The sequence below is a fragment of the Anomaloglossus baeobatrachus genome, chromosome 6 (assembly GCF_048569485.1).
Source record: "Anomaloglossus baeobatrachus isolate aAnoBae1 chromosome 6, aAnoBae1.hap1, whole genome shotgun sequence".
NCBI lineage: Eukaryota > Metazoa > Chordata > Amphibia > Anura > Aromobatidae > Anomaloglossus > Anomaloglossus baeobatrachus.
This window is the reverse complement of record NC_134358.1, coordinates 481,156,888-481,172,798: the sequence shown is the minus strand read 5'-3', so window position 1 is coordinate 481,172,798 and position 15,911 is coordinate 481,156,888. Positions and strand designations below refer to the sequence as shown.

The 15,911-nt window shown below is 40.7% G+C and overlaps 1 protein-coding gene across 2 annotated transcripts in view; it reads right to left on the bottom strand.

Annotated features, from left to right (window-relative positions):
- Positions 1-3,084: 3,084 nt before the first annotated feature.
- AHR (aryl hydrocarbon receptor) overlaps positions 3,085-15,911 on the bottom strand; it is a 178,601-nt gene continuing 165,774 nt past the window's right edge. Inside the window, exon 11 of one of the 2 annotated variants that reach the window (XM_075315371.1) lies at positions 3,085-10,234. In XM_075315371.1, coding sequence (XP_075171486.1) covers positions 10,067-10,234 — 168 coding nt within the window. In that variant the 3' untranslated portion in view covers positions 3,085-10,066. The remainder of the gene's footprint in view (positions 10,235-15,911) is intronic. The other variant, XM_075315373.1, reaches the window with a different exon arrangement.

Below are 15,911 nucleotides of genomic sequence, written 5' to 3'. Positions count from 1 at the left end.
TGCACTCCCAGCACTGACTGACAGCACGTACTAATACTGACCGACAGTCAGGGGAGTGAGGTTACAGCTACCGCTCTCCATACACAGAGCGATGACTGAACCTGCACTAGCGCTGTCCCCGTCACTGAAACACAAAGGCAGCCAGGAAGATTAAAGTTAATTTCCTCCTGGCAGCGAGGTTCAATGTGCAGGCGCCAGGCAGGTTCCGAATGTTATTAACCTGCAGATTAACCCCATATCCGCAGGTGAATAGCATTCTTGCACATGACAGGTTCCCATTAAATAACACTGAAAGGTCTGTCCCATTATGACATGTCCTGCAGTGTCTGGCACTAAGATGTTATCAGCAAATCCATTAAGGCCTGTTAGTTTGCAGGTAGGGCCTCCATTGATCGAACTTGTTTTTCCAGCACATTCCACAGATGCTTGATGGGATTGAGATCTGGGGAATTTCGAGGCCAGGTCAACACCCTGAACTACTTTTCATCTTCCTTAAAAATTGTTCTTGAATAATTTTACCTTGCGAGACAATTAGGAAATACTGTACCTCTGCCATTATATGGTAAACTAATCTTTGCTACAATGTTTCGTTGGTACATGGTATCCTCCCTCTGAATGTAACGACCCAACATTTACTTGCAATCTATTGCTCAGAGCAACACATTGTCTCTGCTGGCTTCCTATAGGTTTTATCCATTTCCCAGGTAAGGAGCACAGACACACACACACCTGGCTGTGAATGAAGTAAAAAATTAGAATGTTATTCAGCAAACTAGGCTACCTTCTTCCATGGTCGAATTCTGCAGCTCAAATACCCATGTTTTAGGCATTTATTGTGGTGCACAGAGGGAAGCATGGGCATTCTGACAAGTGTAGACCCCAAACACTTAAAGTTGTCTGTGATATATCTGTCATAACCAGCATTAATGATTTCAGAAAATTGTGTTACATTAGTTCTTTTGTGGGTTAAGACCAGCTGGGCTAACCTCCACTCACAGTATGCATGATCCTTTGGCAAAAATGGCAGTGTTGCCAATGCACTGGTTGTACCTGCTTGGAACATTTTTGGTAGTTACTAGCCACTGCATATCAGGTCAACCATATAAGAGCAGCAGTTTTAGAGATACGCTAAACAAGTTCCACAATAAGAAAAGTGGACCTGTCACCAGCAGAGATCAGCGGACCTCTGGAAATTCAGCTCGGCTGGTTCATCCAGTCTTTTAAAGTTTGTTTTAGGACCCAGCCTTGTCCTGAAACCCAATGAAAGTCATTAATTTGGCAGCACGACTTTCCGCCCACATACAGGTAGCCAGGCAGGGTTTTTCCATTTTTTTTTTTTTGTGTGTGAAGGATGGGGGGGGGGATTGCATACCACATCCAATAAAGTTGTTTTTACCCACAGTGATGCTCACTTGAATGGTCAGCATATGTAAAGTGCCAGGACTCCGACCCTGAGCGGGTTCACTCATCTCTAGTCACAAGGTCAAAAGTGATCAGTGTTTATTTTCTTTTATTCCCACTGCTCCAGAATATCCTGTTTTGTTCTTTTTAGGGTATGTGCGCACGTTGCTTTTTACCTGCTTTTTTGCTGCTTTTTCTTCTGCGCTGTTTAATGCCAAAATGGATGTGTTCTTCTATTCAAGCAAAGTCTATGGGAATTTGGGTTTCTTGTTCACACTATGTTGTTCAAAATGCTGCCTTTTTGTGGCAGAACGTTGGTCAAAAACTCAGCTTTTCAAAGAAGCAACATGTCAATTGTTTTTGCCATTTGGGTTTTGCACTGCAAAGCTGAGTTTTTGACCAAAGTTCTGCCACAAAAAGGCTGCAGTTTGAACAACATAGTGTGAACAAGAAACCCAAATTCCCATAGACTTTGCTTGAATAGAAGAACACATCCATTTTGGCATTAAACAGCGCAGAAGAAAAAGCAGCAAAAAAGCAGGTAAAAAGCAGGTAAAAAGCAACGTGCGCACATACCCTTAAACCCACCATAGAGTCCATCAATATGGGCCTTATTGTTGCTCACAGAGTAACTATTCAGAAAAGCCTAAATACCATATTTTTCGTTTGATAAGAAGCACCGGATTATAAGACGCACCCCAAATTTACAGAAAAAAAAAAAGTTGTCCGTTTATATAATTTGGTGGTGTCTTACCGGGGAGAGTGGGGGCAGCGGTGGTGGCTTTGGGGGTCAGAGGAGGCAGTGGTGGTGCTGGAGTATAGCAATGCTACGGGCTGTGCAGAGGGGAGCCCAAAAGCTTACTGCGGGTGCCGGCGCTGTCCTGGAGCAGTGGACGGTGCTCCGATATGGGGCAGCGGGCGCTGCTCTGTGCTGGAGTAGCGAGCAGCTCTGTGCTGGTGATCGCTGAGGGCGGTGAGGCAAAGGCCATTCTGAAGATGTTGGCGGTGCAGGTTTCAAAGAAATGGTGGTCGAAGTCTGAGTACGCAGATTGAGTTATCGGCTAAATGACAAGCCGAGATCTCAACTGCGCACGTGACATCTCTGGGCACCATTTTCCTTAAGTCCATTGCTGGGATCTCAATGGACAGGAGGTGGCATGCGCACATATGAGAGTTTGGCTTGTCATTGAGTAGATAACTGAACTCTGGGCATCATTATTTGAAGCCCTCGCCGCCAACATCTTCAGAATAGCCCGTGCCTCACAGAGCAGCGCCTGCAGCACAGCGTTGCCCAAGCAACATTTGGACTTTAAGATGCACACCTCATTTTCTTCCCAAATTTTTGGGAGGAAAAGTGTGTCTTACAATCCGAAAAATAGGGTAGACGCTCCCAGAAAATCTTGTGAGCCATGGTCCTTTGGCAAAGACCAGACAATTAGCAGAAAAAAATAAAATATGGAACTATAGTGTGGATTTTAAAAAAACAAAACAAAAACCCAAACAACAAAAAACAGGAATATTCAATGCACAGCGAGAATTAAACAAAAGCAAAAACTGGCCATTTTTGACCTGGTGACAAATCCTCTAGCTTTCTAAATTATCAGTAAGAATTTTAATATACATTAACTTTTCACATGCTATGATTATTTGTGTGTAGAATAATTTTGACATCGTCCCATCAAATCCAGTCCATACGATTGTCTTTTTATTAAACAATATAAAAAAAAACAAAAAAAACCCCAAAACACAAATGTGACTTTTTCATTGTTATCTGCTTCATTTTTAAATTACACAGAATACAATTTTAATCTGAAGGATTATCTCCTGCCATACACTGGCAAATAAACTTTCAGTATTTTAAAGATTCTTACATAGAAAGCTGCTTTTGTTCATTACATATAAGTTACACGGCACACACAATGTCATCACTTTAAACATATACATTTTTTTTATTATTATTTCAAACATTGTTGCATCAAGTATCGATGCATCTACAATTTGAAGAATCTTTTGAGATAAAAAAAAAAAAAAAATACAAAGTATTCCTTTAAAAATTAGATTTTTTTTAAAACTTTTGTGTCGGACAAGACTGGAACAAAAACGTGTTGGGTAAGTCTTGACATCACAAAAGGCGACGATATATGAACATATAATTGTGTTTACACTTTACACCTTATTTAGAAATAAAAAATAAAACAAAAAAGGATATAATTCAGCAGGTATAATAACAACATGTAACAATTAGCACACTTGGTTATGCTACAACTCAAAGCAGCCTTCACGGTAATTTTTATTTTTTAGGTTTTTGCATTTTTGTTCAGGACTCAGATTCGAAATAGGATTTTTTTTTTCTATTTTTTGTTATTTTAAGACCTTTCTTTTGCGAACGATTGCTGCGGTCAGTATATAGTGAAGGAGGATATCAAATGCAAGTGAGTAAAACAGCTAGAAGACAAATTTTTATTTGTAAGTATGTCCGACAGGCTTGCATTTGGGCATTTTAGTGTAACAGGCTGAGGACAGAGCATCTTCCATCTTAGTGACTCTCTCAAGACAGACAAAAATTAACAGTGCTGCAAATACAACATAAACTGAAGCTTGGAAGATAATGCATAAGAAATGCAACCAAGGAATCCTTCATTCCAAGAAAGCGGGGACTATATCAAGTGCAATAGTTAGTGAAGATTTCCGTATCTTAAGGTATGAAATAGACTGCTGTTTGTTTTTCACTTTTTTTTTTTTTTTAAGAAAAAAACAAAAAAAATAACTACCCAAAAAAAAAACATAACACAAATCTTTTAACTTTCATTCTTTACACTCTAAAACAAAAGAAAAACAAAAAAAAAATGTCAATACTGTTTCATTTTCTACTATACAAATAAACCCTAATGCAGATGCCATCCTCGGTGACTGGACAGGTTGACATGAAAAACATTGCATAGAGTCACATATAGATATATATATTTATATAAAATAAAATAATACGAAAAACAAGATAAGGCACAGGTTATTTTCCTGGTGCTTGGAAAGACTTTCACTATATCACTGCAATGTTGGCTTCCCAGCTTCACGAGGAGAAACGAGCAGGTAGAAGATTGGTATATAGTACAAAACATCGCTCTCCTTATAGCAAATCAGTCTTTGAAACCTGTTTTATACACAATCTAGATAAATGGATGAATATATATGTTCAAAGGGGATGGACAATGCCTTATTGTTAGAAGAATCCCCTGATAAAAACCCCGGCAGTAGGGCAACATGTACTCCGCTTAATTTGCTGGGGAACAGGGACAGCGCCTCTGCTGGGAAAACTAAGTATTGCATGGTGCACACTAAACTCAGGGGGGACATCCGTGTAATGTGCTCAGGCAGAGAACGGCTCCGGGTAATACATCGGGATCCAAAACCAGATATAACCCTCAATGAGTTTCAAAATAGGGATAAGAAACTAGCTATCCCTTTAACTATACTAATAGGTCAGGGCGAAGCCACTATTTTGGTGAATCGGACAGTGTCATCATAGTAGCGGTTTGTATGGTTTTCTTCAGATTTTAGATTACAAAGATGGAACTTCCTATGTCGGTCTGGGAAAACCAAGAATCAAGTAAAGGTGAACACACTGGGGGAGATTTACCAAGCAAAATACCCGAAAACTCGGTCTTAAATTATGCAAAAAAAACCTCCACGAGAAAACTAGCCTAAATGCAGTACATTTGACTGGCATTTTGCACACCAGTTTTAAAAGAAATCTGGCAAACAGGCTTTTGAGATACAATCTGAGAGCAGCATAATATAGGGGCAGAGAGGCTAATTACAGCAATGTAACAGTTACTGGACTGAATAATGTATCCATAACCGTAACTTATTTCATTTTTTATTAATCGTGCTATTATGTAGCACTAAAGGCATCCATACTCTTATTATAGTAATATAAACCTTTTATTCAGATAGCACAACTTGTCTGTCAGCAACAGCTGTTTACACCCATCCCTTCCTCTCCACAGGCTTACTGTGCTCTCTTACTACAAGTTCCATAATGCAGTGCAGTAGCCGGTGATCGAGCACTTAGCACGCCCACTCCATTCTCCACCCTGTGCTGCTGAAGATATTGGGAGATACCAGGTGTCAGAGCAACCTAGGGTAGGTACCAGCTCATCTGGCAATTGCCAGTACAGCCCTGTCACTGTGCTTCTTATGCTAATTTCTGCACTTTTGAGCTGTCAAAAGGTAATGATTGGATTACCTAAACCCTTTGCTAGCCAAGTGCTGCAATATGCATTTCAAAAGAAAAGATCACAGCCCCTGCTGTTACTCTGAATGAAACCGTCAGCTCAATTTGTCAGGCAGACTAATTGCGATTCACTCCAAAATGTCTATACCCACCATCAGGACCCCTGATGGTCTGATTTCTGTGCCGGAAGAGGAAATTTCGGACATAACAGAGGAGGAAGAAGAATGTGCAGAACGATCCAGTACGGTTTGATTCCTCTGTTCATAGAACCTATAAATCTAATACAAGTATATTGCAAAAGGTATTGTTTTGAAGTGCTATGATATATGGGAAGAAGGTGAAAAAAGTAGTGGAAAACCCCTTTAAGCAGTTTCAATAAAATAATTGCTTATTATGCTGCAGATTTAACAGGGCTTGAATTGCTGAGCTGTGTATAACCCCGCCCACACCCCTGATTACAGTGTACATAGTAAGCCACCAATGAGGGGTGTGGGCGGGATTACACAGTTTAGCTGGATTGCTTGGCATGCAACACCTAGTCCTGCAGTGATGATGTCTTGCTGATAAAACATTAATTGTATTGAAACTATAGTATACAATCAACAGTCCAGGAATCAAATTTTCTACACCTATATTATGCTCCTCTCAGATTGAACAGCAGAAATCTTCTGACATACTCCCTTGAATGAAATGTGTGCTGGCTTAAGATTTGCTAAATTCATTAAGAGGGTCATGCCTTTTAAATAATTTGTTGCATCTTCCAACTTGACTGCTCGTTACCAGAAACGTTACTCCAGCCAGTGGCTGACGTACACTGTTGGAGTTATTTATGCCCCCTTTACAAAGATTATAAAGATGATTTATTTGGATGAGTGGGCTTCAAACCATCCAGTCCACTTTGGCAAACCTGACCATAAAAAACAGAAAGTTTTAACATTGCTGTAAAACTTCAAGTTGAACCAAAATTTACTGTCATTTCAAGGAGTTTTAAGCCGGAAAACCTTGATGAATCAGGGCCCAAATTTATCACGTTTTAGACACTTTTTACAAATCATTAGAAAGAGTTTTCAAAAAAGTGTGTAGAAAAGGTGCTATGGTTGAGCGTCGTTGAAAAATGTATCAGATTAATGCACCACACGGTTTTGGTGGACAATTCTGGTGTAGAGTCAGCCAGTCTAGATGTGGTGAAAGGAAGACAAAAAAGATCTACAATGTAAGATGTGGCAAATTTAAGCCACATCATACGGCACTGTACTAAGGTTTCTACAATTTACGTCCATTTTGTTTAGTATTTAGTCTAAAGTTGGGATAGTACTAGTAAGTCAGCCGCAAATGTTCCAAAAAGCTTTTAATTAGGGCAATATTCATCCAACCTGGAAACAGTGACGGCAATAGAAACGTACAACTGACATAACTCAGATCTACCATTAATATCACTGCAGATAAAATTAAGATTTATTAAATAAGGGACTCATTTAGGCAACGACAAGAAGCTAAAATATGCTGGGACTCATCTTTAGATATTAAATGTTACTAGAAGTAAAATCGGGCACGCTAGAATCCTACTGAGTGCGACTAGACACCAAAATAGAGGGATTAAAAGTAAAATTAACCATAGAAAAATTATTTTGACAATAAATTTGAAACTGAAAACTATTAGAGATAAATTTACACTGTACAAGATATAAAAAGTGATTGTTCTCTAACGGGAGGTGGACCGATCCCTGTAGATTTCCCAAGTTACCGGTACCTATGTCTTTCTTAGGACACTATCCTACTTCTACCAAAGCATACAAGACATCTGTTGCTTTTATATATTTTTTTTTATTCTTTTTTTTTTTTTTTAATAAATATAACATGTTGTCCTTAGACACTGTTCACATTTGCATGTCTTAAATATTCTGGTATTTTTTACATTATTTTTGCAATCTAGTAAGAAATTCCAGATTGATAATTGGGTCCATTTCCAAAGCCATCTGGTTATATTATTAAGGGAAGCCAAGATGCTAATGTGAACAGAGCTTTACTGTACTTTTTCTACTTTGGGCTAAAATGCATAATGGCTTTAGCCTATAGTAACAGTTATTGGGAAGGACATTTGTTCATAAAGAATTGCATAAAGCCACTGATTTCCAGATGCCAGTAAAGTGACAGTACCAATAATAATCGGAGTCCAAAAAACACTCATCTGTTTGACTTTGGGAAATATCACTGAGTATATAATAGATCACGTGTATCCAGCTATACCCACATGCAGAATAGCATGAGGCCACGTTTACAAGTGCAAACGTGGATTTTATTGGGCTTGGACGATGGTAAAATACATGGCGACTGAGCACAAATTCGACAGGTTTAAAAGTAGAAATAGTATAGAAGACTCTTTCTGGCAACAGATAGCCCCACTATTATATACTATAAGATTTACAGTGAAATAAACCATCACATACTCAATTACCAAATTCACTTCAAGCCTTAATATCCTCTTACTGGTTGTCAAACGTCCCTAGCTGAAGTGTAGTGTCAGATTATGGAGAATACGCTGGTTTTCGCTTAGGTGTCAAAATCTTATGATCACATAAAATTAAGTGCATAGTTTTTATATTGATTGTCACCTTAGTCTTAGGCATTCTGTGTCTCTTTGGGTCAAGTTTTTAATATAAAAATGGAAAATGATGAATATTCATATTATCTAGCCACATGTGCCTCGCGGGCCCATGATGTGTGGCTCGCAGCTGTCTTCCACACCTGGTCTTATAAACAGCAATGAAGAACAAGTCTCCAGATGGTGAATTTTGAAAGTAGCTCTACACAGAAGAGTAGATCTGGATGGGGTAGGGCGGGAACCTCTGGATCTTGGTATACTACCTGAGTGTGATTTCTGTAAAGAAGCTTTGGCTGGCATTATATCGGTAATGAGGGCTCTGGGTATCACTACTGTGAGGAGGGCAGGATCTGAATGTGGCTCGCGACCCTCCCTCAGAGCTGAACGTGGCTCGCGACCCTCATTCAGAGCAGAACGTGGCTCGCGACCCTCATTCAGAGCAGAGTGTGGCTCGCGACCCTCTCTCAGAGCTGAATGTGGCCCGTGACCCTCTCTCAGAGCTGAGCGTGGCTCGCGACCCTCATTCAGAGCAGAACGTGGCTAACGACCCTCTCTCAAAGGAGAAGAACGTGGCTCGCGACCCTCAATTAAGAGCAAAACGTGGCTCGCAAACCTCTCTCAGAGCTGAACGTGGCCCGCGACCCTCTCTCAGAGCTGAGCGTGGCTCGCGACCCTCATTCAGAGCAGAACGTGGCTCGCGATCCTCTCTCGGAGCAGAACATGGCTTGCGACCCTCTCTCAGAGCAGAACGTGGCTCGCAAACCTCTCTGAGCAGAACGTGGCTCTCAAACCTCTCTGAGCAGAACGTGGCTCTCAAACCTCTCTCAGAGCAGCACATGGCTCGCAAGCTCTTAAAGGTTGGGGACCACTGATCTAATTGATGTTCTGGGATTTTGCAAAAGTGAAAATGTGGTGAATACGTGTAAAGGAGGAATATCAGGGATCATTTCATGGGCTTTAAATGGACTCTGAAAACAATGGACGGGTTACGGGAGTACCCTCCAACTGGGGACTCTACTTCAACTTCCTCTATTAACATTAATTCGAGCATTGTGCTTCAAGGACTTTCATTAAGGTCTATGATAAAAGGTGATTTTACATAATTACAGCCAAAAAGGTGCATTAAACATATAATTATATCACACTACTGGATGACAGTTTAAAGAAAAAAAAAAAAAAAAAAAAAGTATCTGGCCGATTGTCGAAATGAAATTCCAGTGGTGGAATAATACATCACAACTACTTTGGGATATAGGCATTAAAGTGACACATTCTAATCCAGTCTATCAGACAGTGCAAAGTGGTCAAGACACAGTGAATGGCACTGCTACTTTAAAAGTAAGTGCATTCGTTGGGGGAACATTTTTCATTTTTTTTAAAGGTATAAAATTAGTTAAAAGGTAAGAAAACGCGCTCTTTCTATAAAATGGTAAAACATACCATTAGTATTCAAAGAGCGATAAGTGCTCTACAGAGGAACAATGTCATTGGATAGCAGTGACGGGTTAACTAAAATGCTCGCCTTATCTTGTTATATATTACAGAACTGTATTGCAAAAATACATTGCCTTAAAATGCCACGGAAAATTATACGTTCTTTTAATAAGTTGGGAAATCCAAAGCTTTTCCTTTTCTCCAAAATAAGCTCTCTCGACATCCGGATTTAGCCTGGAAAGTCCAGTCCAATATGTGAGCTGTAGGTGGCCTACCAAGTGCAAATAGCCCAAATAAACTCAAGGATGTAATGTGGCTTTTAAAGCATTTTCTGCATCAAGTCTTTGATTATTGAGGCCAACAAACACACCTCACAGTGTGCACAGAGGCTGCTCTCCTTACAAGAACCCACTGGACGGCAAGTTGGGATATAGTTTGGAATTTGCAGGAAGATGATGGTGATGATGAGACGGTAGATGAGCAGCAGTCTGCGAGCTACCTGCCACATCCATCGGTGCGGTATAGGGTTTGTTCACATTTCCTCCAGCAAAACCATTTTGAAACTGCTGAAAGATAAAACAAGTATTGTGATTATATAGAAAGCAGAAAGTGACACACTAATGATGAACAAAAACTTTACTTATTGTCATTTTTAAGCATTTTGCATTTCCCCAATATATTGAAATTAAAGGTGGATGTAAAGATTCACTGTGGCAACATCAGTAGTCTTTGCCCACCGGATCAGAGCCTTGTAAACCTCCTCCTACCTGTCAGGAGGCTCTACTAAAGTAGGGCCCAGAATAATGTCACAGACATCATGCCAAGCCTACTAATGGGAAGGCTCCAGGTAGTGATGGGCGGACTCGCAGATAACCAGGATTGGTGGGTACAACCGGGTTTAAAAAAAGAAACAAAAAAAAACACAAAACAAAAAAAACAGTTCTGGCCCAGAATTGATCCCAGATATCTGGCCGGACGCCGGTTCCCATCTAAGTGTATGGGGACCAGAATCCTGTGATTTAATATGGTGGAAGAAGGGATAGGGGGATTGGAGCAAGCGCGTTATACTTACTGAGTCTCCCGCATGGCTGTACACTGCTTCCGGGCTGCTCACACTACTTCTGGGGCCCCTCATTAACCTCATGAATATGCACTACTTTCCCTGCCTACACATCTGATTAGTTGCAGTCAGACACTCCCCCACCATGTGTGACCGTGTGACTGCTTTCAATCAGTGGCGCTGTGTGTATCCCTATATTGGTGCATAAAAAAAAAATGGTGTATAGTTCCCCCATATTATGATACCCAGCACAGATAAAGCATACATCTATAGGCTGCAGCCCCCAGCCGTGCACTTATCTTGGCTGTGTATCAAAATACGAGACTGCATGCCGCTTTTTGTTATGTATTTAAATAATTAATTTTATAAAACAGCTTATAATATGGGGGGACCCAACGCCAATTTTTTAATTTATTTTTACACCAATATAGAGACACAGACCGCGTGTCTCTGATTGAAAACAGTCACACTGTCAAACAGGGTGGGGACGAGGTCTGACTGCAACCAATCACAGACATGGGAACTGCCAGTGGGTGCGGGAAGCAGTGCATATGTATGAGGTTAACAAGCAGCCCCAGCAGTAGTGTGAGCGGCCCGGAACCAGCGTACAGGTGCGCAAGAGACTCGGTAAGTATAATGTGACTGATTTCCTTTTTTCTTTATTTTTCCTGTTTTAAATTTTTAATTACCCGAGTTGCCGTACCCGAATAGTTACCTAGAGTTCCCTAAGAACTCTGGGCACGGGGTCGGTGCTCTGGTTCTTTTGAACCCACGTGGATCCAGACTTTTACAGTCCGGGCTCGCCCATCACTACTGGCCGGCAGGTATTCGGTTAGCAGAGCTCTAGTGCGGCAGCCACAGAATACCTGTGCTCAACTGCACTTGAAATGGTCCAGTTTTTACACTGACCGGTCTAGAAGTCACATTTGGCTGACACTTCTTGTATGAGGCAACTCATTGTTAAGCTTTGAATGTTATCTTAACCCCTTCACGACCGGCCGATTTTTCGCTTTCCGTTTTTTTTTTCGCCATTCTTTTTCTGAGACGTAATTTTTTTATTTTTCAGTCAATATGGTCATGTGAGGGCTCATTTTTTGCGGAACGAGCTGTACTTTTAAATGAAACCATCAGTTTTACCATATAGTGTACTAGAAAACTGCAAAAAAATTGCAAATGCTGAAAAATTGCAAAAAAGTGCGATATAAGGGGTTAAAAAATCGGAAGTTTGTCCGAAAAAAGTGGCGCACGTTTTACGCCATATTCCGTGACCCGTAGCGTTCTCATTTTTCGGGATCTATGGCTCAATGACGGCTTATTTTTTGCATCTCGAGCTGACGTTTTTAACGGTACCATTTTTGCGCAGATTCTACGTTTTGATTGCATTTTGCGCAAAAGTTGTGGCGACAAAAAAACATCGTTTTGGTGTTTGGAATTTTTTTGCCGCTACGCCGTATACTGATCAGATTAATTGATTTTATATTTTGATAGATCGGGCGTTTCTGAACACGGCGATACCAAATGTGTGTATATTTTTTATTTTTTTAACCCTTTAATTTTCAATGGGGCGAATGGGGGGTGATTTGAACTTTTAGGTTTTTTTTTTTAATTTTTTAAAACTTTTTTTTTTTACTTTTTTTTTATTTTACTAATCCTCCTAGGGGGCTATTGCGATCAGCATTCCGATCGCTCTGCAGTATCTGCTGATCACAGCTACAAGGCTGTAAACAGCAGATACGCTCTCTTTCTCTTTTGCTATGCCGCTGGCACAGCGAAAGTGAAAGCAAGTCAGGTGTAGTACAGGAGTCATCACATGACCCTGTGCTACCATGACAACTATCGGAAGTCACGTGATCGCGTCACGTGACTTCCGGTATCGGGCGGTAAGTAAAACTTTACCGCGATCGCGCTTATAATGGCGCTGTCACGTATTGACAGCGCCATATAAGGGGTTAATCGGCACGAGCAGATAACGATTCTGCTCGTGCCTAGCAGGCACACATCTCAGCTGTGAGAATCAGCTGAGATGTGCGCTGATCGCGGCATGCTGCCGCCGGAGGACCGCGGGCAGTAACATTATGACATTTAGGACGTAATTTTACTCCCCGCGGTCGTTAAGGGGTTACATTGCATTTTTAACAAATGTTTATCAATATTTTTATTATATTCTAGCTATATCTGCCATTTATAGAATGAAAAGTGTTTACCGTATGTTGTCCAGGTATACTGACGGTAAAAAGACACAGGCGCCATGGGATATATGCTGCCACCTGGAGGCCAACACTATGAATATGTCTTAGAAAAAAACAAGCCAACGCCTCCTCAACAGGCTACAAAAAACAAGCCAACGCCTCCTCAACAGGCTACAAAAAACAAGCCAACACCTCCTCAACAGGCTACACCTGGGCAGCGGACATCCAGCCATTTAGTTAGTGCACAAGAAGTAGGTGGAGTAAAACCAAGACAACCCCAAACAAGGGTGGATGCTGTGTACCCCATAAAGGCTGCTTGAAAGATATTCTGGTGAGTATGGTGTTTTTTCAGGTGGATTTGGTGAGTGTCTTCTCCAAAACCTGACTGAAAAAGCGCTAGAAAAAGAATGAACATATACATTTCTATGTAGAAACTTGCTCTTCATATGTTCAGGATTTTGAGCGTCTTTTTAGCCTCTTCAGGTTTCCAAAGAAGCCAAATGGTTAAAAGAAGTGACCTTCATGACCTGACCATTCTACATGCATCTTACGCACTAAAGATGTCCTGCAATTTACAATTAATAAGAAGAAGGCTTAAAGGGAATCTGTCAGCAGGTTTTCACTTTGTAAGCTGAGGTTAGCATGAGGTAGGGGCTGAGACACTGATTTCAGGAATGTGTCACTTATTAGTTTCAACAGTGTTTTATCAGCAGGAGATTATCACAGCTGGACTAGCTGCCCATGTGCCTCCTGGTCCAACCACATCCTCAGCATGTAGGAGGAGCAGCGTACTGTCACACATTATAGAACTGAAAATATAAAAAAGGAAAATAAATTGAAATTTGATTTTTGTGTTATATTTACAGTGGATCTGTCACCAAATGTTACAATACAGACTGCAGACATAATTAAGTAGCTCTCTTAGACTTGATACGGCTGGTGTACTTACTTTAAAAATCCATGTCAGAATGTGAATATAATTCTGATGTTAACATGATGATTTTAAGAGTCCATCAATAGAAAGACATAGCTTATGAGTTGAAGTGTATTCAGTCTCCTCCCAACCTATCACCTCAAGGACAGCTGTAGCTTGTACTAATCAGTGAGACATCTCAGCAACAACAGGAGGAGGAGGGACCCTGAGGAACATTTATGATGGCCTTGATAGGCAGAGATCGAGTTAAACCTTCAGAATGGATTATACAGGTATTCTGAAAATTTTTCAATGTAAACACAGCATTAGTATGAGGTCTAAGAGATCCATTTAGTAATGTATAGTTTTTGTTGTAAAATGTTGTGACTGAGCCACCATGTTTTCAGATTTTCATTTTTATAGCATCCAATGAAAATACAGCAGGCTCCCTATAAATGTGGATGCTTGACTCTTCCCCTATCACTCAACACGTTCTCTGTTCGGGAACTATTCCAGCAGTTGGACTCCATTGATGAGAACATCTCTATATACGCCCTCATTCCTGATATTGCCACAAACACTCCAGTTTGCAGGAGATACAAGGAAGCACTGATAATACTCCTGACCACAACCTGAACAGAACATGTCATACAAAGAAACATCTGCTGTGCTTCTAGCCAAAAACATCATCCTTCAAATGTCAATCAGATGTGATCCGGAGATGTGTCATTGTACACCCTTATTTAGTTCCTATTTAAGTAATAATGTGGGTATGTTACAATAGTAGAGTTAGAGTTCTTGTCCAGATTGTAGAAAATATTTTCATTTATGTAAAATGACAAAAAAATACAACTTACTGATACACTCCTATTATAGGGGTTGTCCTCTACTTTGACAACCCCTTCTCATTCCCCTTGCTTGTCTCTGTAAAAATAAATAATCCTATACTCTCCTACTCTCCTCTGGTGCAGCCACGGTTCCAGGGCTGTCTGAAGCCACGTTACTGGGGCCCATGTGACCTTATGACATGCGGGCCATGCAACCAATCAGCACCCGGCATCTGTCTCTCCGCCTTCGGACATTTCAACAGGATGCGAGCGCTGTGCTGACTTACTACTCAAACATTCGAAGGCGGGGTGAAGGAAGCCGGTGCTGAATTTTCACGGGCCCATGTGTCATAAGGTCACGTGGGCTCAGGAACGTGGCTTCAGACATCAATGGAACGGCGGCCGCACCGCAGAAGAGTATAGGATTATTTATTTTTATGGCGGCGAACAATGGAAATGAGAAGTGGCTGTCCAAGTAGAGGACAACCCCTGTAATAAAGACGCCCCGATCTCTAGATATCAGGTTTGGTCTCGGCAACTCAATTTCCGGCTTGTGTTCGAGAATATTATCCCGCTGACATCCGAGCACTGCAGTGTATAGAGGGGCTGGCTGACTGGTTATTCAATCATTACGCCAACGCCCCCCCCCATCTCTACTTATTCGTCAGCCATGACAGAAGAGAGGACTGACTTAGCTACTTAAAGGGGATAACATAAGAAAATTACCTATTGTATATCAGATTTTTGTATTAACCGCTTCACCCCCTCAGCCGGTTGTCACCTTCCCGAACAGGCCAAATTTTTGCAATTCTGTCCAGTGTCATTTTAGGACATAACTCTGGAACGCTTCCTTGGATCCCAGGGATTCTGAGACTGTGTTTAGTGACATAATGTACTTTATGGAACTGGTAAATTTAGGTCAAGATTTTTTGCATTAATTTGTGAAAATATTGGAAATTTGGAGGAAAAAAAAAATAAATAAATTGAGCAATTTTCAAACTTTGAACTTGTATGCCCTTAAACCAGATAGTTGGATCACACAAGAGAGTTAGAAAACAACATTTACACATTTGATTTACCACATGTCTACTTTACAAAACCATCATTTTGAAACAATTTATTTTGTTTAAGACGTTAGAAGGGATTCAAGTTCATCAGCAATTTCTAGTTTTACAGCAAAATTTACAAAACCATTTTTTTAGGGCCACATCACATTTGAAGTGACTGGCCTAGGTGACAGAAAATACCCAACAG